General features: G+C 32.5%; 1 protein-coding gene across 1 annotated transcript; it reads left to right on the forward strand.

Moving 5' to 3' along the window:
* The first annotated feature begins 342 nt into the window (after nucleotides 1-342).
* Nucleotides 343-18,606, forward strand: LOC140432604 (leukocyte receptor cluster member 8 homolog). The gene is made up of 6 exons (XM_072520621.1): nucleotides 343-553; nucleotides 1,994-3,118; nucleotides 5,909-6,431; nucleotides 8,220-8,418; nucleotides 12,182-12,389; nucleotides 18,049-18,606. The coding sequence occupies exons 2-6, from the start codon at nucleotides 2,004-2,006 to the stop codon at nucleotides 18,209-18,211; spliced, it is 2,208 nt and encodes a 735-aa protein (XP_072376722.1). The 5' UTR covers nucleotides 343-553; nucleotides 1,994-2,003; the 3' UTR covers nucleotides 18,212-18,606.
* The last annotated feature ends 8,113 nt before the right edge of the window (nucleotides 18,607-26,719 follow it).

The following is a 26,719-nucleotide window of genomic DNA, read 5'->3' on the forward strand; positions in this document are numbered from 1 at the left end:
TATAGAATATCCTAAGATCTTCATCCTAAGAACAAAGAACCATGTGATTGGTATTTAATAAAAGTCCACTTAACTTATTATACATATAATATAATAATCATGGATGACATGGAAATAACTGGCATTATTTTTTATTATTAAAATTAAAGTACCTAATATGAAATTTTAATATGCCATCATCATGGTACAATGCCATCTGGCATTTGATATTTTTATTTGATGGCATCATACAAATTACAAACTGTAAGAAAAGTTGTATACCTTGTAGAGAGAAATGCGTCATACATACGTCATATCCTTTTCTTTCACATTTGACTTGACTGATTTGACATTTGACCCTTCCTTCCTACTTTCATTAGTTTACGTCATTGGATATATTTTCATGTCAATGCTGAATTAGTGAAGTGAATAGTGTTAAAAGTATCTTAAAGTGATTTTAAACTTCTTTTTTTACGGAAATTAATATATTTAAGAATCGGTTTACTTACTTACATATTATTTTTTAGTGTTTATTTACGATTTAATAAGGCTACAGTGAAGTTTTATTTTCTAGGTAAGGCAATCAAAATGGCGACCGCATTATCATGGGAGTTGATATAATTAATTTTAATATTTAACAATCTATCCAATTATTATATGCTTTCTCAGTAAAATTATTCACTTAAATTCATGCTAGTTGTATATTTATAAAATATCAGTTAAGTACTAACAAATATTCACTGGTGAAGAATTGCCTTTGGTGAATATAAAATTATCGAGAAAATGTATATTAGGACATGAAATATTTATGAAAATTATATAAACATAAATTTTTATGTTTTCATTTTATTAAAATTAGATTTTACAACGGTATTTTCATTGATTGACCTATTTAATTCATCTGTCATAAATCCAAATTTATTGTAATATGATAATGTAGTTTATATCTTTGTATGAGATGAGAATAATTATTAACTTACTGATTGACTATTTGAAAGAAATAAACATTGTCATTTAAATAAAACAGTGATAGATATAACAAAACTAATCCTACTAGTGTTAGGATCTCTAGTGAGATGAAGTTTTTATCAATGATGATTGTACAGTGATTTTTTTTCTCTGGAAAAGATTATTTTTTATGTAATTTCCATTTTACCAATATTTCCATGTTTTTGTTGATTTTCAATTTTTCTGTTAATTTTCTATATTCTGCATTTTTGATGTAAAGTTTTAATTTCTCTATTTTATATCTTTCATTTTTGGATTCTTTTTTGGTGTTATGATTCTAGCTCTTCCATCAGATTAACAAGCTGGCCAAATTTGTCTTCCTCTCTTACAGTGCTAACTTAATTCTACCCACCAGAGGCCTGCGTAGCTGATTCATATTCGAGGGTGGCAGACAAGACATCAGCCAGCTTCTGGTAAGGAGCTAATCACAGTATTCTTAGCATTTCATGATCATGAAGAGCATTTGAATGCAAGATAGTATGTCTCCTTGTTTAAAACTGCAGTTTGCAGATAATGGTCTCTCTAATGACCTTGAACTTTTACCCTTCATTATTTTTTTTTTATCTTTGACTTGTTTCACCAATTTCTTTGATATGTCAAGACTTACCATTGCTCTGTTACAGAAATCAAAAGTTACCACAGTTATTAAAAGTGTGAAAAACTAATTAAGTAGTATGGTGAATCAGAAACTGGCAGACTTTATTATTCCGGAGGAAACAATATTAACTTTATGCAGTAATTCTGGTGCAGAAACTCTACCATTTGAAATATTAAAAAAAAAAAAAAAATAGAAACATCTTGTCTTTTATGACAGATAATTGTGATATATTAGTAGAGATATTTATGGATATTTTACTAGATTTTTTGCAAATCATTATATTTACTATTTATTTTTTTATAATTATTGGATGGAATTGAGACAAATTCTCACACCCACTTAGTGGGGGTGAACATTCTGTTTTTTAACATTAATATATTATTTCCAACAAGGTAATTTTCTTTATAGGTCATTAAAAATGAATGATACAGAAGTAGCATCAATTCCACCTCCACCAGGTACTATCGACAATCCACCTTTGCCTCCAGAGCCACCTTCCAGTCCACCACCGCCTCCACCAGCTACAGAACATCCTCAAACAGCCAATTTATTTTTACAAAACCAAAATTGGGCTAATTATAATAATTATGTATCCTACTATCAACAATATGCCCAATATTATCCATATCTCTTTATGTCAAGCCCCTATCCAGCTTATCATAATCAATTTAATAAAAAGGATGACTCAGTTCAGCCACCTTTGCCTCCAGGTTCTCCAAATCCGCCATTGCCCTCTGCTATGTCTAATAATATTAGATCTCCTCTATTGAATTCACCAAAGCAATTTGGCCATATTCGGTTTCAGTTAAATAGTAAACGGTTGCCTAATCCTAATAGTAATCCCATAATGAAGTTACACTCTTCAACTAGTGGTGCTGCTAAGAAAAGAAGGAAAAGGAACAAGAATAATCAAAACAATACCATCAATAATCAAAACTTGAATATGAATATGAATAACACTCCTCCACTGCCTCCACCGGAGTTATCTCTTCCCAAACCTGCACCTCCTCCACCTGAACTTCCACCTGAACCACCACTACCCCCTATGCCAGTCGATGTGAATCCACCATTGCCCCCTCAAGAACCACAAGACTGTATGTCACAGAATGGATTATGTAATCCTTCTGAAGATTGGCCTGAATCTCTAAAGGACTATGTACTTCGCAGTTATGCAAAATGCAGGACTGAATTTGATAAAAATCAAGTTCAAATAATTTTAAAAGGAAAAATAACTCAAGCATGCCAAAATGGCCAACTTTATAAAGATTGGTGTAAAGAACCTCTACCTAACATTCACAGTGAAAGACAACCTTTCACAGGTCAAGTCAAAACTGTGCCGGGACAGTTGAGCCAATTTCAGAACAACAATAAAAAAGGACTATCACCTGGTTTGGGAGCTAGATTGGGTTCAAGGTCAAGTATTGCAAGTACTTTAAGAGGAAAGAGTAAGTCTTCTTCTAGGTCTAGGTCTAGGTCACCTGTAGCAAGAAAGAAATCAACGTCAAGGAGTCCTAGGAAAAATGGATCTTACAGGTAACTATATTGTAGTGTCTATACAGATAAAGATGTTTATTTATCTTTTTCGAAAACACCAATGATATGCCCATATAAAAATAATTATATATTAATGACAGTAAGGTTTACTGTCATTAATATAGGTATTTATATATATCATTTACTGAGTAAACCATAATATATCCAATATTAATTTTTACTTCTGTCAATTCATTAATGTCAGTGTCCCGTTTTATGTTTTGGGAAGTTTTTTATATAGTTTACGATAACCTTTTGTTTCTAATCTTGTTCATTTTAGAATCTTGTCAAAGGCAAGGGTTACCTGCCGAAACGTTGATTTCAATGGCACAATAAAATTTAGTATTATCTGTATGTACCACTTCTTCATAGCTGGGATTTTTCGAAATGCTGCTCCATTATGTAGTATATTGTTTTGCTTTGTTTATTATCGATGTCAGTGTTTAGACTTTTCTGAAAGGATTCTCTCCATCTACTTTTAATATTTTGTTTCTCCGCCATTATACGAGGTGTGTTCAAAAAATACCCGAAATTTTTTAATTTCATGGATTTGGAGAGTCCAATTGTCAAAAAAAATTTATTGCTGGTATACATGCTTTAAAGTTAAAAAAAAATGTGCATGTATATTATTGTTTACCTTATTTCTGTGGCCGCCACTAAGGTTCGACAGTTTTTATGAGCTTGGCGATTTTCATTTATTTAAAAAAATGGATCAAGGAATTTATCCATTCAGAAATGGTTATGAACAACCGCTGAATCAGAATCAGAGAAGTCGCCGAAGTTGGTATATCAATTGGCTCATGGCATGACATTTTTTCAAAAGTTTTGGGTAACGCGTGTGAGCAAAATTTGTTCCAAAATTGTTGAATTTTAAACAAAAACAGTGGTGGAAGTTGCTCAGAAGAACATGGGTTTATGGATATGACGTCAAAACTGAGGTTCAATCATCCCAGTGGAGGCATACTGGTTCGCCAAGGCCAAAAAAGACTCGACAAGTGCGTTTGAACATGAAGATTATGCTCACTGTGTTTTTTGATTTTATTGGCATAGTGCACCATGAATTTTTGTCGCGAGGTCAAACGGTCAACAAAGAGTACTAATAAAGTAATCTGAAAAAAACGGGCGCGGCTTATACTAGTATAAACGCGTTCACCTTTACAAATTTATATGGGAGTCAATCTGCACAATCATTACATATGTAATGCTATAGGTAAGAGAAAGCAGAAAGAGAAACAGTATTAGGTATATATGTATATGGTGCATCATTTGCTGTATATAAACAAAATTTAACCTGTAATAGGAGTATAGTAAATGAAGGATTGAATCAATATTTTGATGAAAATGTATATTTTTATTTTCATATGTGTATGAAAGGAGTTGAATGCAAAAAAATTTTTTTACACATACTCTGCAGTAAAATTCATTGTTTATTTTGTTATTAATATAAAAATACAATACAATACACTGCAACATAATTCAATATAATAATACAATACAAATTAAAATGCAATATTCATAACTTACTTACGCATATGTTTAATTTACCATGATAATAATAAGAATAAAAAAAAATAATAATAATCTTAATAAATATGAAATATATTTACACAAGGAACATTTTTATTCTCGAGAGAGAAAATATATCTTCCTTCTCTCTCTTACCTATATCTTACATATGTAATGATTTTGCCGATTCACTCCCGTAAAAATTTCCAACATCGAACGCTCGTTGAAGTATAGAAGTATGGATTGGATTTGTCTAAAAACAATTCATGGCTTTTGCATCACGATAATGCAGCAGCTTACACTTAATTGGATGCCCCAGCCTCCATATTCGTTAGACATGGTTCCGTGTGACTTTTTCCTATTTCCAAAAATAAAGAAAACTTTAAGGGCCAAGTATGGATGACATTAAAAGCACATCATTGATAGAACTAAAGGCTATCCCAAAAATCGAGTTTGAGAAGTGTTTCAAGGATTGTCAGATGCGTTGGCACATGTGCATAATATCTCATGGGGACTACTTTGAAGGAGACAACATTGATGTAGATGAATAAATAAATATTTTTTTCAAAAAACGAAAATTCTGAGTATTTCTTGAACATACCTCGTATGTCCTTCCTTGTCTTTGTATAACATCAGCCTTGGTCTGTCTCTGTGGTTTCTTTTATTATTTTGTAAAAGTTCTACTTTCGGATCTGTTGTTCGCCTGTATCTTTTCTGATCACTTAATTACCACTTTCATTTTTTGTTTCCATTCCTCATCTGCAGTCTACTTCTCTGTGTCCAATGAGTTTTCCATGTATAACATTTTGGTAATATTGTTTCTTTGTTGGGTTCTTAAACATACTCACATTTCATTTTTTTCTGTCATATGTTTGTCTCTTTTGACACTATCTGTAGTTGTGCCATCATAGTGATCAAAATTCGCTCTGCAATATGTTTTGATGTTGATTGTGTATGTTGCTCATCTTTTTGATCTTCTTAGCTACTTAAATTAATGATGGGTATACCTCAGAAGAAGATATATATGTATATATATATATATATATATTGAGATATATTGCTAAAACGTTTATTAATGACAACAATTCACTTTTGGATTACCTGCTTCATAATAAGTGCATTAGACAAACATTGCAAAGCAAACTTCTTATGTTTCACACTGATTAAAACCAAATTTTTGTTCTGAGTATGTTTACAAGAAATTATATGTGGCACGTCTTAATCTTAATGTTTGATAGTTACATTTGTTTGGTTTTTTCTGTATAGGTTAATTTTTATTTTCAGTGACACTTCTACCTCCAGTAGTGAAGATAGCTACAAAAGCGATTCAAAATCTTCAAGACGGAGCAAGAACAAAATATCTGACAGGTTAGGTGTTTCAAAGAATAAAAATCAAAAGTCATCTAAGAAACAGAAACCAAAAGACAAAAAATCTAGTTTCTATTCAACTTTTGGCAGTGAAGTTGAAGAAAATAAAGAAGTCCTACAGCAAAGAGCTGCTAGGTTTGGTAACAACAAATCTAATGTTAATAATGGATATGAGAAAAATGCAAGTTTTGTTATTGATAAGTTTTCTGATGATAACAATTTAAGTGGGAACTTTGAATGGTCGGATGGTCACATTGTGGGTACTTGTCAGGATTTAGAAAAATCATTCCTTCGACTGACAAAAGCCGTAAATCCGTGTGAAATCCGGCCAATCGAAGTCCTTAAATTATCGTTACAGAATGTTAAGGATAAATGGGTACAAAAGCAGGATTATTTCTACGCGTGTGATCAACTGAAGTCCATTCGTCAAGATTTAACGGTAATATATTGTTTTTTATTGATTTTTAAAATATCTTGCCTTTTGTATCTAAGAACCATTGCCTTTTAACCTCGATAAGTCAAAATTTTTTTAGGAGAGTGAAAAAACTTTGATGCTTAGTACATATTTTTTCTTTCTTAGTATTTATTTAATTATTACTTTGAAGAAAACATGTCAAAGCATAGTTTTCATGACTCTGGTGTTTTGCTAGATCATTCAGAACAATATTTCAACCCAAATCTTCATAAATCTAAAAATGGGCAATTGTTAACTTATGAGGTTTCTGTATGTAACTTTGTTTTTTTTCTTGTTCACCTCATTTCTAATTGAAAATAACAGGAAAAATCAATTAACCTGATTTTTTTTCTAAAATGAGTCTAGTTTCAACCTCTAAATGACTGTAAAAGGTTAAATTATTATTTACCAGCATTATCATGTGTTTTTAAATGTCTGTTAGAGATTATCAAGCCAAAATTTATGCCACTTACAATCGGCGGGTGCCTTATAAGATAGATTTTTTTGAAAAAGTTTAAAAAACCATGTACTTCTCTTAAGGTAAGCATAAGAACCATCCAACAAACATTTCTTATGAAACCATGTTATGTAAACAAGACACATTAGGTCCTTATCAGAAACTTGATTCATTATTCACTCAGCAAGATTGAAAAAAATTCATTCTAAGATAATTGAGGTCTATGGAGAGGCTAGTTAATGATGTCTATATGATACACGGGAATAATCCTTTTACCACAGTAATTGATGTCAGAGAAGTAGTCCCGTTTTGCTGGAAACATGTACTTGAATTATCCTTGAAAAACTTGCTACTCTTGGCCAAAAACAATTTGTTAGGCAGAAACGGGATTCATCTGAGAATAACTCTTTGCTCCAATTGTTAATTCCCAAACGCGCGTATTGTCGAGCAAAAGCTAGTCGTGCTACTCGATGCGCCAGGCGAAGTGGCTGTCCTGTAGCCATTACCCGAGAAGATAGTCCAAAAAAACGAAGTCTTCTCCTGACTGTTGCAACGCTAACATTGCGAATTCATACTTCCTGTAGACGATTTCGATGCATAATCGCAGTTGAGGTCCGGTTTCGTAAAGCCTGAAACACAAGAAAACGGTCATCTCGTGCTGTGGTCGTTCTTCGTTCAGGGCCAGGTCGTCTGGAAAGCAAACCCGTCTTCTGAAAGCGTTGAAGCACTCGTTGAACCGTAGAAAGACTTACGCTAACAGTTCTTGCGACTTGCCGTCGAGTGTGACCGTCTTTCACAAGCGCAACAATTTGTGCCGTTTCAACAACAGTCAAGGGTTTTTTTGGTAAAAAATAAACAATAATAATGGCACTAATAAACAAACACTAATGGTGGCAACAATAAACGTTTGTTCGTTGCGTTTGAACAGAAAGTCGAAGCACAAATGAGACATTTAAAGGAAGCGGCAGTTACCGCTACCGTTCATTTTGAGAAGTGTGCACTTTTCCGCAAAATTGGAATTCTTTGTTGCAAAGGAAGCCGCTAAGCCGACAACAATTCTCAGAAACATGCATTAGTTTGTATTTGTGTTATTATTATTTACGATAAATCTCGTTAAAAATGAAATATCGGTGATTTTCAAGGTGACCCAGATTTTATGATCGCGAGTGTATTTTAAATCTGTTCTAATCAAAATGTAACATGTAATAAGATGCTGTAATTATGTTTTTTTATACATTGATGTATACATACATACTTGTTAGATATTAACTACAAGCTCCACATATACTTATATTCAATGTATTATTTTCTTACAGGTCCAAGGAATAAGGAACGAATTCACTGTAGAAGTTTATGAAACTCATGCCCGGATAGCCATCGAAAAGGGAGATCATGAAGAATTTAATCAATGTCAGGCTCAACTGATTTTGTTATATCAAAATATAGGGGGTTCAAATCGTACTGAATTTGTAGCTTACAGGATTCTTTATTATATATTCGTCAAGAACACCCTAGGTAAATTTTCCAATGAAAATTATTGGATGACTATAATAAAACATTTATTTAAAACAATTTTAAAAAATGCACTGCTCGTAAATTAAAGTGGAACACTATATATTTTCAGTCATATTCTCCAAATTAAAATTATCTCCAATATTTTATTGAATATGAATAAAGTGATTGAGATTTATATTAATATAAAAATTAATGAAATGTACTGTTTGTTGCCAGATATTTCGGATTTAATCCTCTAGGTATAGTTGTATACAGGGTCGGACTTATATACTGATACATTTTATCAAAATTACGGCAATCCCACAAAGTAAAAGAAAAATACATATAAGTAATATTTTTATATTAAAATATATTGTTAACATAGTGAAAAAATACAAAAAAAAAATTAAACTTAACTATCGTCTACATTTAAATTGATATCACTATCATCGTTATCGTTTGAATATATAACTACTCTATAATGTTTTGGAACTGTAAGTATTTTTTTCTAGCTTTTTGACATGCTGTATACATTTTTTCCAATTATCTGCTGTAATATTACATTCAGTCTTAATTAAATCTACAATAGTCGAAAATGATTTCGGAGAATTATTATTTTTCCTCACATTACTTTTTAATTGAGACCACAACAATTCTGTTGGATTCAGTACACAATAGTAAGGAAGTAATCTTAATACTTTATGGTCACAATTCTCAGCTAGCCTGTCGATAACATAATTTTTTTCACATTTAACTAATTTTAATAGTTCTACAAGTTTGTTTTTTTGTGTAAGAATCCATGAAATATATTTCATGTTTTGATAAAAATTCTTGAATTTCAGCTTTGTTTGAAGTAGTATTTGGAATTTTGCTCTTTAGTCTACAATGATACGGAGCATTATCCAAAATAATAACGCTATTTCTTTTTAATTTAGGTAGTAATTGCTGCTCAAACCACTTTTCAAACAAAGTACTGTCCATATCTTGCTGATAATCTAAGCGACAATCACTTACGCTCTTATCCTGACTGAACACATCCTGATTCTCCCCCACAATGTAAAATACAAATGCTCTTCCCTCTAGAGGGAGAAACATTGGTGACGCAATTTTTTCTACCATCGGTCCAACATTTATTAACTATATCGTGGGTTTCGAAGCAAGTTTCATCCAAATAATACGAGTTCTTCCCTTCACTCCTAAAAGACCTTAGACTCTCCAAATAATCGAACCTACACTTTATTTAACGACTGGATTCCATAATTGCTTGCCATTTATTCACTGTTTTAAACATAAAACCATTAGATTTTAAAAACCTCCAAAAAGTTGTTTGATGGCACTCGGGATTATTTGTTTGTTTCTTAATTCATACAAAAGTTTATTTAAATTTAATAAGTTATTCACTGAATACATATGATATGTTGTTTCTCGTATAGCTGATAAATGAAAATTCGATAATACTCGATGGGCACCAGATTTTTTTTTTTTTGACCGTCTTTTATAAGTTCGTACACAGTGGATCATGGCGCTTGTGTCAAAAAACCGTCTTTTTGATTGCTTCTGATTTAACCATCGTCGAAAGAATACCTAAGAAAAAATATGTAATTTTACTTTTTAAGGAATTCTGCTCGGAATTCTGTGTTTTTTATGAATTAATTAATCGCTAAATATGATTTATCTTCCTAATACCGGGTGGGGCGAATTTTCGCCCCGGGTATAACGTTTTTATTAATATCTGTAATTAAGTTTAATCAATCGCTTTGACGGTTTAGGACATTGGTAGTTGGTGTATTAAGAGCACAAATAAGTAGTAAAATCCAAAATACCGCGAACAGAAAATTAAATATTCTCGTCGGATTTCGCGGAAATGTATGTGGGGTGAGAGTTCGCCCCACGTGATATCGATTGTTTTCATGTTCTACAAATCTGATTTTATCAGTTTAGACGAAAGTTTTGGAAAACTTAAGGTTAACTAAAGAGTATTTTTAACGAGTATTTATCGTTGTAAACGTTAAGCTCGATTTGCTTTGCATCGTGTGTGAGATGAATATAACCAGAACGTTTTTCAGGTTCAGACTCGTCTTCACTTTCTGAAATAGTGGCAGGAATGTACAGGACATCGTCACTAATCATTTCTATATCACTCATATTTATAGTTATTACACTGACTTCTGTTCTAAATTAACGACAAAAGAAAAATGAAGTTCTTTTCAAATAAACTTTCTACTCACAGAAGCCCATTTAGTGATTTGATATTTTACCTGAATAAAATTCCAAGAAATTTTCTAAAAGGGAGTAGTCATTTTGTGCTTAATATCGGCTCAGTCTCTTAATCTGGGGAATTCCATCCGAATTATCTTGCAACGGATTATACAAATTTATTGTAATGAAAAATAAACATCTCTTAGATAATCTGGTTTTAGGATCATACAGTAACCACACAAACTCTTTACCGTCCAATACCGTAATAAACCAATTAACGCCCAAATTATTTTTTTTTTTCAAATTTCAAAATTTTACTGATACATAATTATCAGTAATATTGTTCTTCATGAAATTATTTTAAATATTTGCATTTTTGAATTTGGATCCGTCATATAAATAGATCACTGGCCGTTAGTATGATCATAATGAACTACCTAAGTCTGACGTCACAATGGGCGGGGGTTTTAAAAACCTTTACAAACATTTCCAATTTGTGTGTATTTGTCCCATAAGAAGTTAAAAATATTGATTTTTTTTAATTGTTTTGTGTCAAATAAGTCCTTATTTGAATAAATAAAAATAAGGACTTTTGGTTATGAACATTCATTCTGTGCGATTAGTATTATTTGTTGTTCATCACTGCATTGTTCATGTCTTTCATCATTTTGACATAAGGTCCACGTTTCAGCCCCATATATCAAAACCGGTCTTATTAAGGTCTTGTATATATTGAGCTTTACTGCACGTTTTATATTTTTATTTTTTAAATGTTTTTGGAGACAGTGAACAGTTCTGTTTGCTATTGCTATGCGTCTTTTTATTTCGTCGCTTGTCGTGTTTGTTGCGTTTACCATCGATCCAAGATATGTGAATTCTTTCACTTGCTCAAAGGTATGGTTGTTAATTTGAATTCTCTGTTGGGTATTTCGGGGGTTTTTAGAAACCAACATATATTTGGTTTTTTCCTCGTTTACCACAAGTTCCAATTCACTTGTCGCGTTCGCAAGCCTTGTAAAACACTGTACCATGTCTCTCATAATTCTGCCCACTATAACTATATCGTCAGCGAATGCGAGAATTTGCGTCGATCTATTAAAGATAGTTCCATTCATTCTAATATTTAATTGTCTGTTTGCCTTTTTCAATGCAATATTAAAGAGGAGACACTCAAACGCGTCCCTGTCTTAGACCACTATTAATGTCAAAGAACGTAGAGTTTTCTCCTTCAATTCGCATGAAGGAGGCATATCCCTTTTTCAAACGTTTATTTTGTAAATAATTTCGATGAAAATTTCAATAGTTTACGCAATAATTCGAGCAACATTTATAGTACATAACGACTTAATCAGCAACAAACTTTACAACGATTTACTCGAAATATATGTTTGAAAAACTTTTTTTTAATAAACGTTTTGAACTTAGATGTCAACGACTAATTCAAGTTAGAAATTGTATATTTAAAAATATGAAGAATGTAATAAAATTGAAAACAAATTTCATATACTTATCTAGTGTTCCCCTTCAATGGACGCGCAGTCTAAATAAAAACAATCAGTTAAGTTTATTTTTTTTTCTTTTTCAGATATCATGACCGTCATGAAATCTCTCACAAAAGAAGAAAAGTCTGACGAATGCATATCGTTTGCATTAAAAATTCGGTCGGCTTGGGGTTCGGGCAATTTTCATAAATTCTTTTTTCTTTACTGTAGAGCTCCCTTCATGACCGGCTACCTCTTAAACTGGTTCATTGAAAGAGAGCGCAAAGATTATTTAAAATGCATTATAAAAAGGTATGTATTTAAATATTTTTATTACTAAAATTGTTATATTGAAAGGGTGTTGTTTTAAATTTGACTACACTCTTCTAAATATCACTAAGTTGTGATAATAATAACGAACTACTATGAACTATAAAAAAGTGTCGCAGATTATTAATCTTTATTCGAATTAAAATTCAGTGAAGTTTTAATACCTCAACAAGATCATGTTCCAATGTTGTAAGTTTTATTCCAATCCTTAGCTACACTTTAGTTAGTCAAATTGAGTGTGATGATGAATGTGAATGATGTTTTACTTAACAATAAATAGCCTAATGGCGGTTTTTCACTAAACGGACAGTTGACTTTATGTTGTTTGTGTTTTCTAGAACTTAAAAAACAAAACTCTTGCTTCCATCAAGCTGCTACATTCTGTTCGTGTTTTTTCCACTAGTTATTTTCTCAAGGAAGCCAAAGCACAGTTTTTCTTCAATAACCAACCAACATGTTTAGGGAAGGTTTTTTATTCTTAAGTCTGTTTTACAGCTTGCAATTACACCTGCAAGACGCAAGAAAGTTGCCTAAAGACATGTGCAGTATGTCGTCAGCTGATTATTTCTTGCAATTGCGCGATAATCGGTTTGGTGCCATTTTCTCTGCAAGTTTTCATGCAAGTCTAGGGGAATTTGTAGGAAGTTTGATTTTTCCACAATGTTGAATGTCATAATCACTGATTGACACGGATTTATAATAATATAATAGTCTTGGCATTTCGAAATTTACTAAATAGTGTTAAATAAACAGCAATAAGTAATTAAAAAAAAAATACAAAAGTTTATAAGTTAGGATAAGTTTGCAGCAAGTTTTCTTGTGATCTGTAAAGCGGTCTTTTGTTGTGGCTGGTTGATATTGAAATCCTTGGAAAAAGGGTTATTTTAGTTTTTTTTTATTGTTTATGTATGTAAATGCAAAGTAGATACAGTAAATTCAAAGCTAGAGTCATCAACAGTGAATTGGTGACCAATGTTTCTGGCTCTGTTGTTGATGCCATCATTTTGGTTTTTTTTCTCATTTATTTGATGGCCCATATTTTTGAGACATTTAAAAAAGTGGTGTACATTTATTCTAGCGTGTTGTATGATCACTTGGTCTAGATAATCTGCGTAGACCATAATTTGCAGGAATTTATTAAAAATATTTTCTCTGTTGTCTATTATGGCGTCTCTAAGCGCTTTTTCCAGGAATATTTTGAAAAGGAAGCACGACACCGCATTTCCCTGTCGCAGTCTGTTTCAAACGCTTGTGATTGTTCACTTTGTATTTCTACTTATAGGCTAGGAAATGAAGCACTAAACCTACCAATTTTCCATAGGACCTACCTGGTGGAGGGTGGACCTCGTCTACTGGAGTTTTATGTTATTTTCATTCGAAATAAGTCAAAAGTCATTACCCGGGGGGGTTTTAAGGTCGTTGGACTCGAATATAAGACGACGATGGACTCGAAGGTATTTGGTGCCCAGAGTAATCTCGTCTCCTGGAGGTTAATGTTAATAAAAATCTTAAATAACAAATTAACGAAAACTTCAGGAGACGAGGTATGCGTTGGCCACCAGATACCTTGTAGATTATCACCATCGTAATATGTGTGAGCAACCCTAAAATCCACTGAGTAATGACTTTTGACCGATTTCGAATAAAAATAACAAAAAACTCCAGGAGACGAGGTCCACACTGGGCTCCAGGTAGCTCGAGGATCATAGCGGTCGTAATATTCGTGTTCATATACCTCGAAAGCCCCCCTACTAATGACTTTGGACTGATTTCGAATGAAACTAACACTTAACTAACATAACACTTAGAAAACGAGGTTCACCTTGTGCACCAGGTAGCTCGATGACCATTGTCGTTATCATATTCGTGTTTAGCGACCTCGAAAACCCCCCGAGTGACAAAGTTAAACTCATTCCTGTAGATATTTTCGTAGCTGCAAATTTTTCATTTTCTATGCACTTTGGAAATGCATTTTTCTTATGCCCAAAATACAATGTTCATTTACCACCATGAATTTTGTTTATAAACTTTCCTAACACATCCCTGAAAAGTATGCAAAAAGTTTCACAGCGAATCATCTTGCTGCGAAAAATTAGTATTTAGTGTTTCCTTTCCTGACCTATTAGCAAACAACTTTACGCATTGTAGCCATGTTATGTCTGGTTTTAAACCCCACATATTTCAAGAGTGCCTTTGGCTACTACTCTCTTGGTTTTCATTCTATCTGCTGATTCCAAGTCTCAAGTTTACTATTACCCATAGGTACTCTACTTCACTCAACTAGATTTATATTTGTGCCATTCTGGTTTAGAGGAACTAATCACTCTAAATTCTTCCTTCATAAATTTCATGGTTTTGGATTTCTGGGGACTTTTATTAAGTCGCCATAATTTGAAGTTCATTCTGTGACTACAGTCAGAGCAGAGCAGAATCTTGCCTTTGTCTTCACCAACTTCAGTTGGATTTTCTTGTGTTTGTAATTGTAGGATTTATTTAACAATAAATACACCATCATAAGATGGAATTGTTAATTTGTCACATGACTTAGAACTTTTCGGTTTTATTCTGTTATTCCTGACTAGTGTTAAACAATTTAGTATTTTCATGGCATAAAGTCAACATTTTGTCTGTTTATTTGCAAAGTGTTGTAAACTTTTGTTGATTTTTCTTGTGTTGGCAATATGGCAGTATCGCTGTCATTGTATCTGTATAAATAAACGTAGGCAGTATTTGAAGTGAGCATAAACAACATAAAAGATACAAATTCTAAGATTTAATGCAAGAATTTATTTAACAATACACCGTCATAACATATTTAAAAAATCAAGATCTAGGCATTCTTCTTCTACTACACTGACAAGGTCCTTAGAATATTTATTGATGATTGATTTATAAATGTGTAGCATGGTACATTTCTGTTTATGAAATTCTTAAGATATAAATTTACAGGTGTTGCATATTCCTTCTATAGGTATCTGTTTACTATTAATGTAATATTATGGGATGGTTGTTTGGAAAAGATGAGAAATTTACTTACAACATTCGTAGCTTCTGCTGACACCTACTACTTTTTCGATGTTTTTAATATTATCCATTCACCCAGTAGTATGTTTGGCATACTTTTTTTTTGTGTATTGTGTTTTAAAAATTTTGGCTGATTTGTCATACAGTTGATATTGTTGTTGAGTATAATTTTGTTGTCCAAATAAGCAAGACTTCTTCAATTACTACGTAAGGTATCTTTCCCTCAATACATTTGATATATTTTACTTAAAAAATGTATCAAATAATATTCGATGCGTAGAATATTTTATTGTAATACATTAAATGATTTTTAAGTATCTTTTTATGGTAGAATTTGTTAAAATATGTAGTTATGTTTAAGAGTGAAAACACTCACACTTTTCCATATTCAATTGTTTCTTTTTGATACAAAGTTGTTCGTTTAGAAAAACTATATTGCAGATTTCAACTCCATACTCTTTTTAATTATGTTATCCCAATTTTCCCTTAGTAACACAATGGAATAATTGTACTTTGCATTAAGGATTTATAGACTGTGCTCAAGAATTATTTTATCCCGTTTTCTCTGCAGCTACGGCAGCTAAGTCTAGGCTCCAGAGAATATAGACGAGTGGGAGGAACGTATTTGTGAGACGTGAGGTATTAGTTGGTCGTCAAGAATTGCTCTAGGACCGTCCTAACCATGCACAGTAATGTGTGTTCATATTTCTTTAATATGTACGATCAGGACGGTCCTAAAACATGAAGTATTGGCGATAAAACAATAAACTATACGTCTACGTCAGCTCCCGCATTACCTTTGATGTTTGCCGTAGTTGCAGACGAAACGTCAACGTCATAAGAAAGAATTCAAGAGCATGGCCTATAAATTCTGAACACAATGTACCATTATAATACATTACGTGTTTCATACTCCTACCCTATTCCAGAGATAAAGTATTATGTGAATATCTTTCATATGTGAATTATGTGAGTATCACTTCTTTGTCACTCCTTGTTCTATAGAGAATCGTAAATAATTAAGTGATGGATTCGACTGTTACTAGATTGATGGATTTTTTATCACTACAGCTGTATCGGCAGAGTGCCTTTCTCAAGTGATCAATTTTTTGTAAGCGTTTACACTTTATATTCATTAACTGAATAAATTGAATAGGGGAGAACTATTTGTCTCAGGTTGATCATTCAGAATTATGTCTGTATTTTTTAATTTGCTAATTTTCATATATCCTAATAAAGATAGCTTAAGGCGTTTCTTTTGAATGTGAAGAATTTGAAATTCTGTTATTAAAAGAATGATTATGGTCTAGAAGGTGAAATGAGTACGTAGAATTTGTTTTTCTATTATTGAAACTCCTTTTATGTTCTGCTATACGTTTGTTAAAAGTTCTACTAGTTTGACCGATGTAAGGTGTTGGGCAGTAAGTTTGTATACACCATTGTGTAAGTGCTAAATTTCACTGTGGAAGTGCTTTGTAGATTTAAAAATAATTTTTTCTATCTTTATTAGAATCTATGGCAACCAACATATTAAAAAATACTGACATAATTATGAATGACCAATTGAGACAAACAGTTCTCGCCTTCTCAACTGATTCAGTTTAAGACTTAAGTGTAAACGCGTACCAAAAATAGATCACTTAAAAAGGAACTTTGCAGAAATAGCTATAGCGATAAAAAAAATTATAAATTTTGTGGAAGTTTTGAAAACAAAAGTTTTCAGTGTTTTGTTGTTCCTTAAATAATTGTTTAAACGATTGTGTAATATTAACTCCATTTTGATATTGGTTTTCTGAATGTAAATTGGATATTAGATACTATACATACTATTTAAGATTTTTTAATGATTTCAGTCAAGTTTCAAGCTTGAAATATTTTTTATATACATATTACTACATATAATAAATCGTATAATGATTGTTTGCTTAGGACATAGCATATGCGCTTACTCTTGGAAAACGTAAATACATAAAATATTAGATTTTATTTGTGTTTCAGTATTTTTCTTCCATTTGTGGTATTTTAAGTAACCAAACACAAGGAATGTAAATAATCACTCATTTAAATTTTTCACACACGTGTTTTGTGGTTGTTAGCACAAAGTATTTAACCTTGCACTTAAAAGTAAAATGGGATTAGGTTTTGTTTTTCAGACAGGTGTTTGATATGACTTATTTGGTGATAGTGACTTTCTTTAGCAAACCAAGACGGAAATCATGTTTTTTATGTGTTCCAAAGTTGTTCTACCTTTTTTTTTATTAGTTATTGTATAAAGATGTCCAGGAAATGTAGCAATGTCTGTACCTGCGATGATCCTAGCTTACAGAGGCTAGTACTATTTTTTCGATGTATTAACTCTTCCTGATGTTATCGATTGATTTCAAAGTTTATACTGGTCGGAACCGTATTTTCAGCGTTGGAACACTGTCCGGTTCAGTAGAGGTCAAAAAGAGAAAGAAGGAAGGAACTGAGGATAATATCTATAAATTTTCAGCTAGTACTACAAAATCCCATTTTACTTAGTATTCAAACACAACACTGAAGTTTTTAACTAAAATACTATTTACATCCTTGTGACCATTTTAATCACTTTATTAACTTTTGTTTTTATGTTTAGCTATCGCCAGAGCGTTTCTATCGACTTCCTGGTTCAAGAGTTGGCTTTCGAAAATGTGGAGGAGTGTTTCGCGTTTTTAGAGCAGTTTTCTTTAGTTTTCGCCGATTCGGAAAGGACTTTACTCGATTGTAAGAGCAGTATGTCGGCTCTTCCTTGTATCTAGCCATTCAGCTTACTCTGATCGGTACAAATTATATTTTCCCGTATTGAGTTCTCACTTATACTTAGTAAAAGTGGTGATTCAACATTATGGTTTCCATCTGCCCGATGGTTTTAATTATTCTGGTAGAAAAAATCGTGGTCTGTTACAAATTCATAAACAGACGGTTACTGGCCCCGGAAGACGAGGAATAGGAAAAGTGTCTACTCTGTTTAGTAAGCTTTGAATAAATCTTTTTGTTTATCCAAACCATGGTGATATTTGGTTGCTACAAACGAAGTCTCATTTTTTAATGATTTTTTAAAATATTTTGTCATGTTTTAGTGACAATGGAGATGTTGGTACAACTAATGATTGTAGTTAATGTATATATTTTTTTATTAAAATAATTTATTGAATTCTTTATTTATTTAAATCCGCTCCTATTTTTTTATTATTTAACACGTTGCATGCCGACTCATTCTATGTGACCGAGAAAAAAATTTATCTCAGTGTCAGCTAGGTCTATTTGACCGAGAATTTTAATGTTATTGTGGTGCCGTCTCTGCTTATGTGACCGAGATGGTTGATTGCATCCCAGCTGCCAGTGTCTCGGTTTAGAGCACGTTTGTAAATATGAACTGATTGAGCTGGTATAGAAAAAAGGTGTTGCGGCAGCCCAGTTTTTGACTCGCATGTTTTATCGCTAAGAAAAAGCACAACGTAAAAAAGGTAAATATGTTTATAGGGAATTAAACACAATTGAGTGTAACGAAAATTACATTTACACAAAAGAGGATACAGGATATGCACCCAAAGTTTACAGAAAACCTACCTACACCAATAGATACTTAAATTACCACGCAAACATCAAAAGGGGAATTATCAAATCATTATATGCTATAGCCCAAAACATCTGTTGAAATAAAAATTCATTTCAGGAAGAAAAAAAACCTGCTTGTTTAAACAAAGGTTTTAACAAAAAATAATTAAAAGAGTACAAAGAGTTTTCACAAGATTGAAGAAAGGAAGCAACAAAACACTACAAGGGTAAGTAAAGGCTAAAGTACAAGTAAAGGGCTTCTCGAAAAGGATAGGAAGTATATTCAAAACAACGAACCTAACAACACACAAGAGAGAACTGCATCTATAAAATACCCCATAAATGCAAGAATTTCTATGTAAGAGAAACCGCAAGACCACTTAAGTGCCAGGGTAAAAAAGGATGAAACAGGCTTCGGCAAATCATCGATATGCAAACATGCCTGGGGCGATGAGCACAGAGTACAATGGAAAGATGCATCAATAATTATAAAACAAATAGACATGAAAAAGAAAATAAGCATACGTAAAATGTGTAGCAAACTCTTCAGCAGGCTCTGATTGCCAATACTAAAAATGGGCAACAAGAATATTACTAACATTAACGGATTAACAGACACTTCTACATTAATGCATATATAAACAAACGATTAATACACAAAATAATCAGAATTTGATATCTTGAGAGCACAAACACCAGCCTCAGATTTTTTTCAATGGCTATTGCCTACAAGATCGGAGCCAAGTAGTAAGTCAACAGTTAGTTTTGAAAAATAGTACCGGCTTAAAAACATTTGGTTATATTTTTGAAAACGTTTTTCGGAGTGGAAATGCAGCAGTTAAAAATGTAATTTTCATTAAGGGAGAGCGCCCACCAAACTGGCATGGCAAGTAGCGCGCGTCTAGCATGTTAATTAAAATGTAACCAATGAAAACGAATAATTCCGCGCATACCAAAATGACAGTGACGTCATTCATTCTACTCATTTGGTTACATTGTAAGTAACATGCTAGACGCGTGCTACTTGTCATGCCAGTTTGGTGGGCGCTTTCACTTAGATAGCTTTACATCTAGGCCTTGCATGGCATATCTCTTGCCTAGCCTCATCTGTCTAGTGTTTACATCAAGGCTATTTTTGCGCAATTTTGATGTTGCCAACAAGAAATATATCAAAGCATTAACTTTGGATATTTCAGTCCAGCATTAAATATATTCAAATATAAATCACAAATCATTATATCCAAATAAATAACTTTTACACTTAGCAAATATTGTATAAAGTTAAGTTTTACTCATTCCTCATCAGTGGCATTACAGCTCGTTATGAGCCAAAGCCTTCTTCAGAATAATCTTCCATTCGCCCCTGTCTCTGGTAACTCTTCTCCATGCTTTAACTCCGATGGATTTTTTCCAGGAGTAAAACTCCAATGAGTTTTACTCATTGACAACATGAATTTTGACGATAAATTGCTCTCTTTCCTTGTCTAAGATAAATAGAACACGTTCTAATTTTTTGTCTAGCTAGCACAGGCCGTAGGCATGCGCAATGCGCTTTACAATCAATTTTGGCTTAATCGCATATAAACATAATATTTAGTTTTAGTAACATATTTAATATTTATAAATAATAATAAGATAGAGGTTTACTAAAATTGTCTAAAAATCTTTAAAATGTTAGACATAAATTTCCATTAGATGGCATAGAAATCTATAAAATGTCGCTCAAACTCTTCTGGGACCTTTCAACGATCAATAATAGCTTGTGATAGCCAAAAGTATAGGTGTTTGTAAAACTTATTTCGTTAGTTTCCTAAAACGTGGATAGATGGCGCTTCATATCGTTTAGTTATCTAGTGCACTCAAATTTTTGTCCATGTCTATACCATTGTCCGATTTAAACAATGTCTATACCTTACAAAATAATACACATTTTTTTCGTAGGACCTAAAATCCTACATAAATAAACAATATTTACTATTGACTTGTGGGAATGCAAAGCTGTAAATTAGAATAAAATACAAAAAGTATAAATGAGATATTTATTATCCGATGGTGCAAAACGATAAACGTAGTTTCATTAATTTAATGAGTATATAAATTATTATCAATCACAACTAGCATTATATAATTATATAACAAGATATGAAATAACTAAAAAAATATATATGTAAAAATTGATAAAATGACATGAATAAATTTATGGGTACAAATTTATATAAACTTAAGAACATTTTTTATATTAGAAAGAAGAGGACGCATGCAAAAGGCATTGGTTTGATGGAAATTCCAAAAGTACTTTTAATGTAGTTTACAGGGAAAAAAAATGTCGGTAGAATCAAAAGTTGGATACACATTGGAAACAATTTGTAAAGATAGTTTCCAATTTTATTCTGAACAATGAAACAAAAGTTACCGATACCTATCTAGATGATCAGTGAACAATTTAGTTCACTATAAATGTATCGATAAAGAAACACATGCAAATGTGGATTAACGCAAAAAACTGTGCAACTCAACGTGGAGTATGTGTATATACCTCTTATTTTTGGCTATAATTGAGAACGTTCACTTTAAACAACAGAATTATACAAAGAAGTAAAAGAAAACTTATACTCGGTTTGAAAAGGAATGGAATACTCGGTTTTGAATCTTTGTGCAGGACTATTCAAACCAGAAAATAATACCAAATAATAATTCAATAACAATAATATTAATGGTTTCGAATCAAAATATATAATTTCTGTTCTACTCATTGAAGTAAATACCTAAAAAATCTTAACAATAAATTAGCTGACTTAAGTATCTTCATTCTCACATAGTCAAACTCAGATAAATTAGAAGAGAATATTTGAAATGTGTAATTTCGAAAAGCCAGTCTTTCATTTATGGCTTATGGTAACCTATTACGGAGACATTCTCTTTCGCACATAAAATTAATAAATATAAATTACGATGATGGGATATGAACGAGTTACTACTTAATTTGTTAATCATTAACATACTCAGAAGATTCTTCAAGCATTTAATTAAGAACGTAATAGAATTCATAAAAGTTTTACTGAGTAGTTATGGCAAATAAAAGAAGTACGTCGCATAGATATTCGTTCCTCATTTTCTTAATTTCAAGTATTCTAACAATGTATGTGGTCAGTCCTATCCTATATCAGATATCTCTTTATTTACCCCTATTTTTGTACGAATAGTGTATCCTTTATTACATTTACTTGAATGTCCAAAATACCTGTTTTATCAGTGTATATCAAATTATAGACCTATAAATTTCCCGCAATATTTTTAGTAGTAGGATTGAATTAGTAAAAAAATCGAAACCAACGTCAGAAGACAAATAGTAAAAAAACGATAATTGGGAAATAATTTATAAAAGTTAAGCTACAATTTGTAAACAACAATAAATACGTCAATATGATCAACCTTTTCGCATTTGGAAAGCATTTTTGACAATTTATAGAAACACAGAAACAGAAAAGGTAAAACAAATAAAAAATGGGAATCCTCGGGACATGCACGAGTTTTCACTCCACAGTCAGTGAATCAATCGCTTCTTTCTTCTTCCACCCTGTCCTATTTGTACTTTGTTTACGACAGCTTGAAACAGATTGGCGGATACTACTCTCAGAGAATAATGCTTCTTTGATTCCAAGGTTGTTTCTAGAACCAAACTTAGAATCCTCTAGTGCAGAATTCTTAAGAAAATTTTTAGTACATGGCTCATCAGACTGATGGTGCTATAATCGCTACATTATTTAGCGTTTATTATTACAAATGTTGACTCTGTTGGTTTTATGCCTTGTTTGGACCAGTCGATATATTTTTCATTTGAATTTCTCTTCTTTTGTTATCAACCAGTACCTCAATATATATAACAGTGAATCGCTACATAGAAAACACAAAAATAAAGCTGGAAATAATTGAAAGAAAGTCCTGAGCAAGATATTTGGACCTGTTAACGAAAACGGAGTATGGAGATCCAAATACAACCATAAACCCTACCAATTGTTCAAAGAAATACCACTCTTAGAATTCATTAAACTTCGGAGACTTCAATGGGCTGAAAATGGAGACCGAAAAGAGCCCTTAGATAGTAAAATGCAGGGCGCAGTACCTAAAGGAAGGCCACGGAAAAGGCGGGAGGATGAAGTGGCAGCGGACGCGCAAAATTTGCTAGACTTAAGAAATCAATTTTTATATAAACTTGTTATCAACTCGACGGTAAAATTCAATAGCACAAAAAGTGCTAACAAACATTTTTGTTCAAAATTATTCGTGTGTTCTCTCCTCATTGGAAATTGGCGACCGTCAACTGGAATTCTTTTCTGTTTTGTGCTAATCATAATTTTGCTGGCCTTCCTGATGTCAAACCATTGGCGTAGATTTCGCAGCCAAGAGAACTTCTTTCACCCGATGCCTAGTCTTAGTTTGATCTTTCCTTCAGCGGTCAATTGCAGAAAATTTTACTTGATGTTCCAAAATATAGCCAAATAAGCAGCTCTATATGGAAAAAGGCTTAGTGCAAAATGAGAAAAACTAAAAAAAAGACTGAGAGGTGAAAAAAGAAATAAAACAAATTTATGAAGAATGGAGACCTTCTGAAGCCTATAAACGTACCAAGGAAGCACAAGAACTTCGGAATTTTGGAAATATAAAAGGATCAGACAAAACTCAAAAGAAAAAATTTAACTAAAAAATATTCAGGATAAAAAACGAAAGGTCTATTAGAAAAAACTCGTACAGAACATAAAGCACAATTCATAAAAAAAAGACGCACAAAGACAAAGAAGTAATACCATAAAACAAGAGTTACAAACGATAGAAAACGAATCCGAAAAAGTATAAAAAAAAACAAGAACAGCGTACAAGCGAATTCATAGTCTGTTCACATTGTTCGTGCTTTATAAACTTTATCAGCACATACGATGATGCATTGACTAAAAAATCATTCGTTCTCTCTCAAAACATTATTTACATCAAAAATGAATTATGTCATTTGCTACCGTCGGAAAAATTGAAATAAATTATAAAACAATACAGGTAGACCATCACATAAATTCCGGTATAGCGTCTCCAACCGTGGGCCTTTTGCAGACAATTACCATGAACGATCGCTCTTTCCGAGTACGGGGATTAAAAAGAATTAAGTCGAGTCCCTCGTAAAAGTCTCATTAGTGGGTAGTGTTCGAAGGTCGCTCGTATTTGTATACGAAATTGTAATCAAAAGTTAACTATTGTTATGAAGATTTTTACTTCCAGGAAATTTGTACCTGGATTTAACATTTTCTTGAGATTGTTTGAGAGGTTTATTTAGCATATTATGATAATATTATTCGAAAGCTATTTATTTGTAGCGTTTTATATCTATATCTTTTCTGAATAAATAACTATAATACAAAAAAATATCAGTATTCTTCAATATTTCGACTGCAAGTTCAAAGTGGTGAACAGATACTAAAAGAAAAAGCACATCGACCGTCGCGACGGTTGACAAGTCATAACCGACATTCACTTTTCTCGAGTAATTTCAAAATTAAAATTAACGGAAAATATGTAACTTTTTTTATTATCTATGCCACCAAAAGTTCACAGGTTCATTTTAAAATATATTTTTACGAGGTTTAAGTATATGTGATTGTACAAATTTTCAAAACTACGAACTAATAGCTAACTAACTACTGACTAAAACTATTAAGAAGTTTCTAATTTAGCGTCGCTTATGCAATAATTATAATTCGGAAACACGAAAAATAGGATAAATCCATTTTTATTTGTTTGTACGTGTGACTTAAACAACTTAGGCGACATGCAGGGCATTTGTATTAAAAAAACCTAAATGATAGTATTTCAACTGACAACAGTAAGTAAAAAAAATCACAAAGGAAAGATAATATATTTAATTAACAAAAAAAACTTGAAACCTATAAATAACAAAATATGTTATCTACGTCTTAAAGGAAAATACTTTAATTATAGCTTACTTAGTGTACACGCACTCGCGGAAGAAAAGGAAGACGACGAAAAAGATGAATTCTACGATACCTTAGACAAAGAATATGATCGATGTTCACGTCATGAAGTGAACATAATTGCTGGGGACCTTAATACAAAAATTGGCAAAGAGCAATTTTTCCAGCCAACTATAGGATGTGAGAGCTTGCATGAAGAATCAAATGATAACAGATTGAGACTAATAAACTTTGCAAGCACCAAAAACATGATAGTAGGAGGAACAAGATTTCCCCATAAAATAATACACAAAAGAACATGGAAATCACCTAACAACGAAACCGTTAACCAGATAGATCACATCCTGATTAATAGATGCAAGACATTCTTCCGACGAAGACATGAGAAATATGGAAATACGTGCTTGGCGGAGGAAGGCGATGGATAGGGACGACTGGAGAAAAATTCTTGGTGAGGCTAGGACCCACACAGGTTTGTAAAGCCAAAATGATGATGATGACATTCTTCCGACACCTCATGGATGTTAGAAGCTATCGAGCTCCAAACATAGATATTGACCACTTTGTAATGGCAAATATCAGAGAAAGAATTTCAAACCTAAAGAAGGATAAACATATGAAACAACACAGAATTAATGTTGATAATCTGCGCGTTGAAACCATTGAGAAAGTATAGGAGACAACCGGATGAGGAAATAGAGAGCTTGGAAGCAGGGGAAAATGTGGAGGAATTGTGGACAAAATGTAGAAATATAATAACTGAGAAGGCATCGGAAATATTGGGGAAAACCAAACCAGTTAGACAAAACGAATGGTTTGACGGGGAGTACCAAGAAGCAACAGAAAATAAAAATAGAGCATACCTAAACACAAATCAAGCTAGATGCATAAGAACAGCAAAGGAGGAATACCGGACCCTAAGAAGGGAAGAAAAAAGATTAAATAGAAGAAAAAAAAAGGCAATTTGAGGAAAAGTAGTTAGAAAACATAGAATGGCTAAGAAATCATAGAAAACGAAACTCGAAAGCTCTACAAAAATGTAAACAAAATGAGTAAAGAGTTTAAACCAAGAATAGGGAGCTGTAAGGATGGAGAAGGAAATATCCTAAGTGATACGGCCTCAATCTTGTACCAATGGGTTGAAATTTTCGACGAAAAATTTAACGGCCATTATCCAGATTGAAATGATTGGCATCTATTCGACCCAAACGAAAAACTGAAGAGGTTGCCTAAGCCATTAAAAAGCTTAAAAATAATAAAGCACCAGGAACTGATCAAATTTGTAGTGAGCTCTACAAGAATGGTGGCGAAGCTCTGCTACAAGCACTGCATAAACTTTTACTTCTTGTCTAGCAAAATGAGACCGTGCCCTGAGAATGGTCTTAAGGCGTGATATGCCCGTTATATAAAAAAGGCAATCAGCTCCAGTGTGACAACTACAGAGGTATAACCTTGATAACAATTGCTTAAAAGATACTAGCAAATATTCTCTACGAAAGGCTACAAGTTTACACAGTTGGCATAGTTTGAAAATACCAGGCCGAATTTACCCCAGAAAAATCAACAATTGACCAGATTCATTCAATAAGATAGATCCTCGAGAAAACATTGGAATTTAACATTGAAATCCATCACCTATTCGTCGACTCCAAGGCCGCATACGAGTGTCAAGAGTGTCAAGAGAACAGTACTATACCAATCAATGCGTGAGTTTGGTATACCAGAAAAACT

This window comes from Diabrotica undecimpunctata, chromosome 1 (assembly GCF_040954645.1).
Source record: "Diabrotica undecimpunctata isolate CICGRU chromosome 1, icDiaUnde3, whole genome shotgun sequence".
Classification (NCBI taxonomy): domain Eukaryota; kingdom Metazoa; phylum Arthropoda; class Insecta; order Coleoptera; family Chrysomelidae; genus Diabrotica; species Diabrotica undecimpunctata.

Coding starts and splice junctions, on each gene's coding strand:
- LOC140432604 (XM_072520621.1), top strand. CDS start 2,004: ATGAATGATACAGAAGTAGCATCAATTCCACCTCCACCAGGTACTATC. Junction 3,119..5,908: donor AGGAAAAATGGATCTTACAG/GTAACTATATTG, acceptor TTTTATTTTCAG/TGACACTTCTACCTCCAGTA. Junction 8,419..12,181: donor ATTCGTCAAGAACACCCTAG/GTAAATTTTCCA, acceptor TTTCTTTTTCAG/ATATCATGACCGTCATGAAA.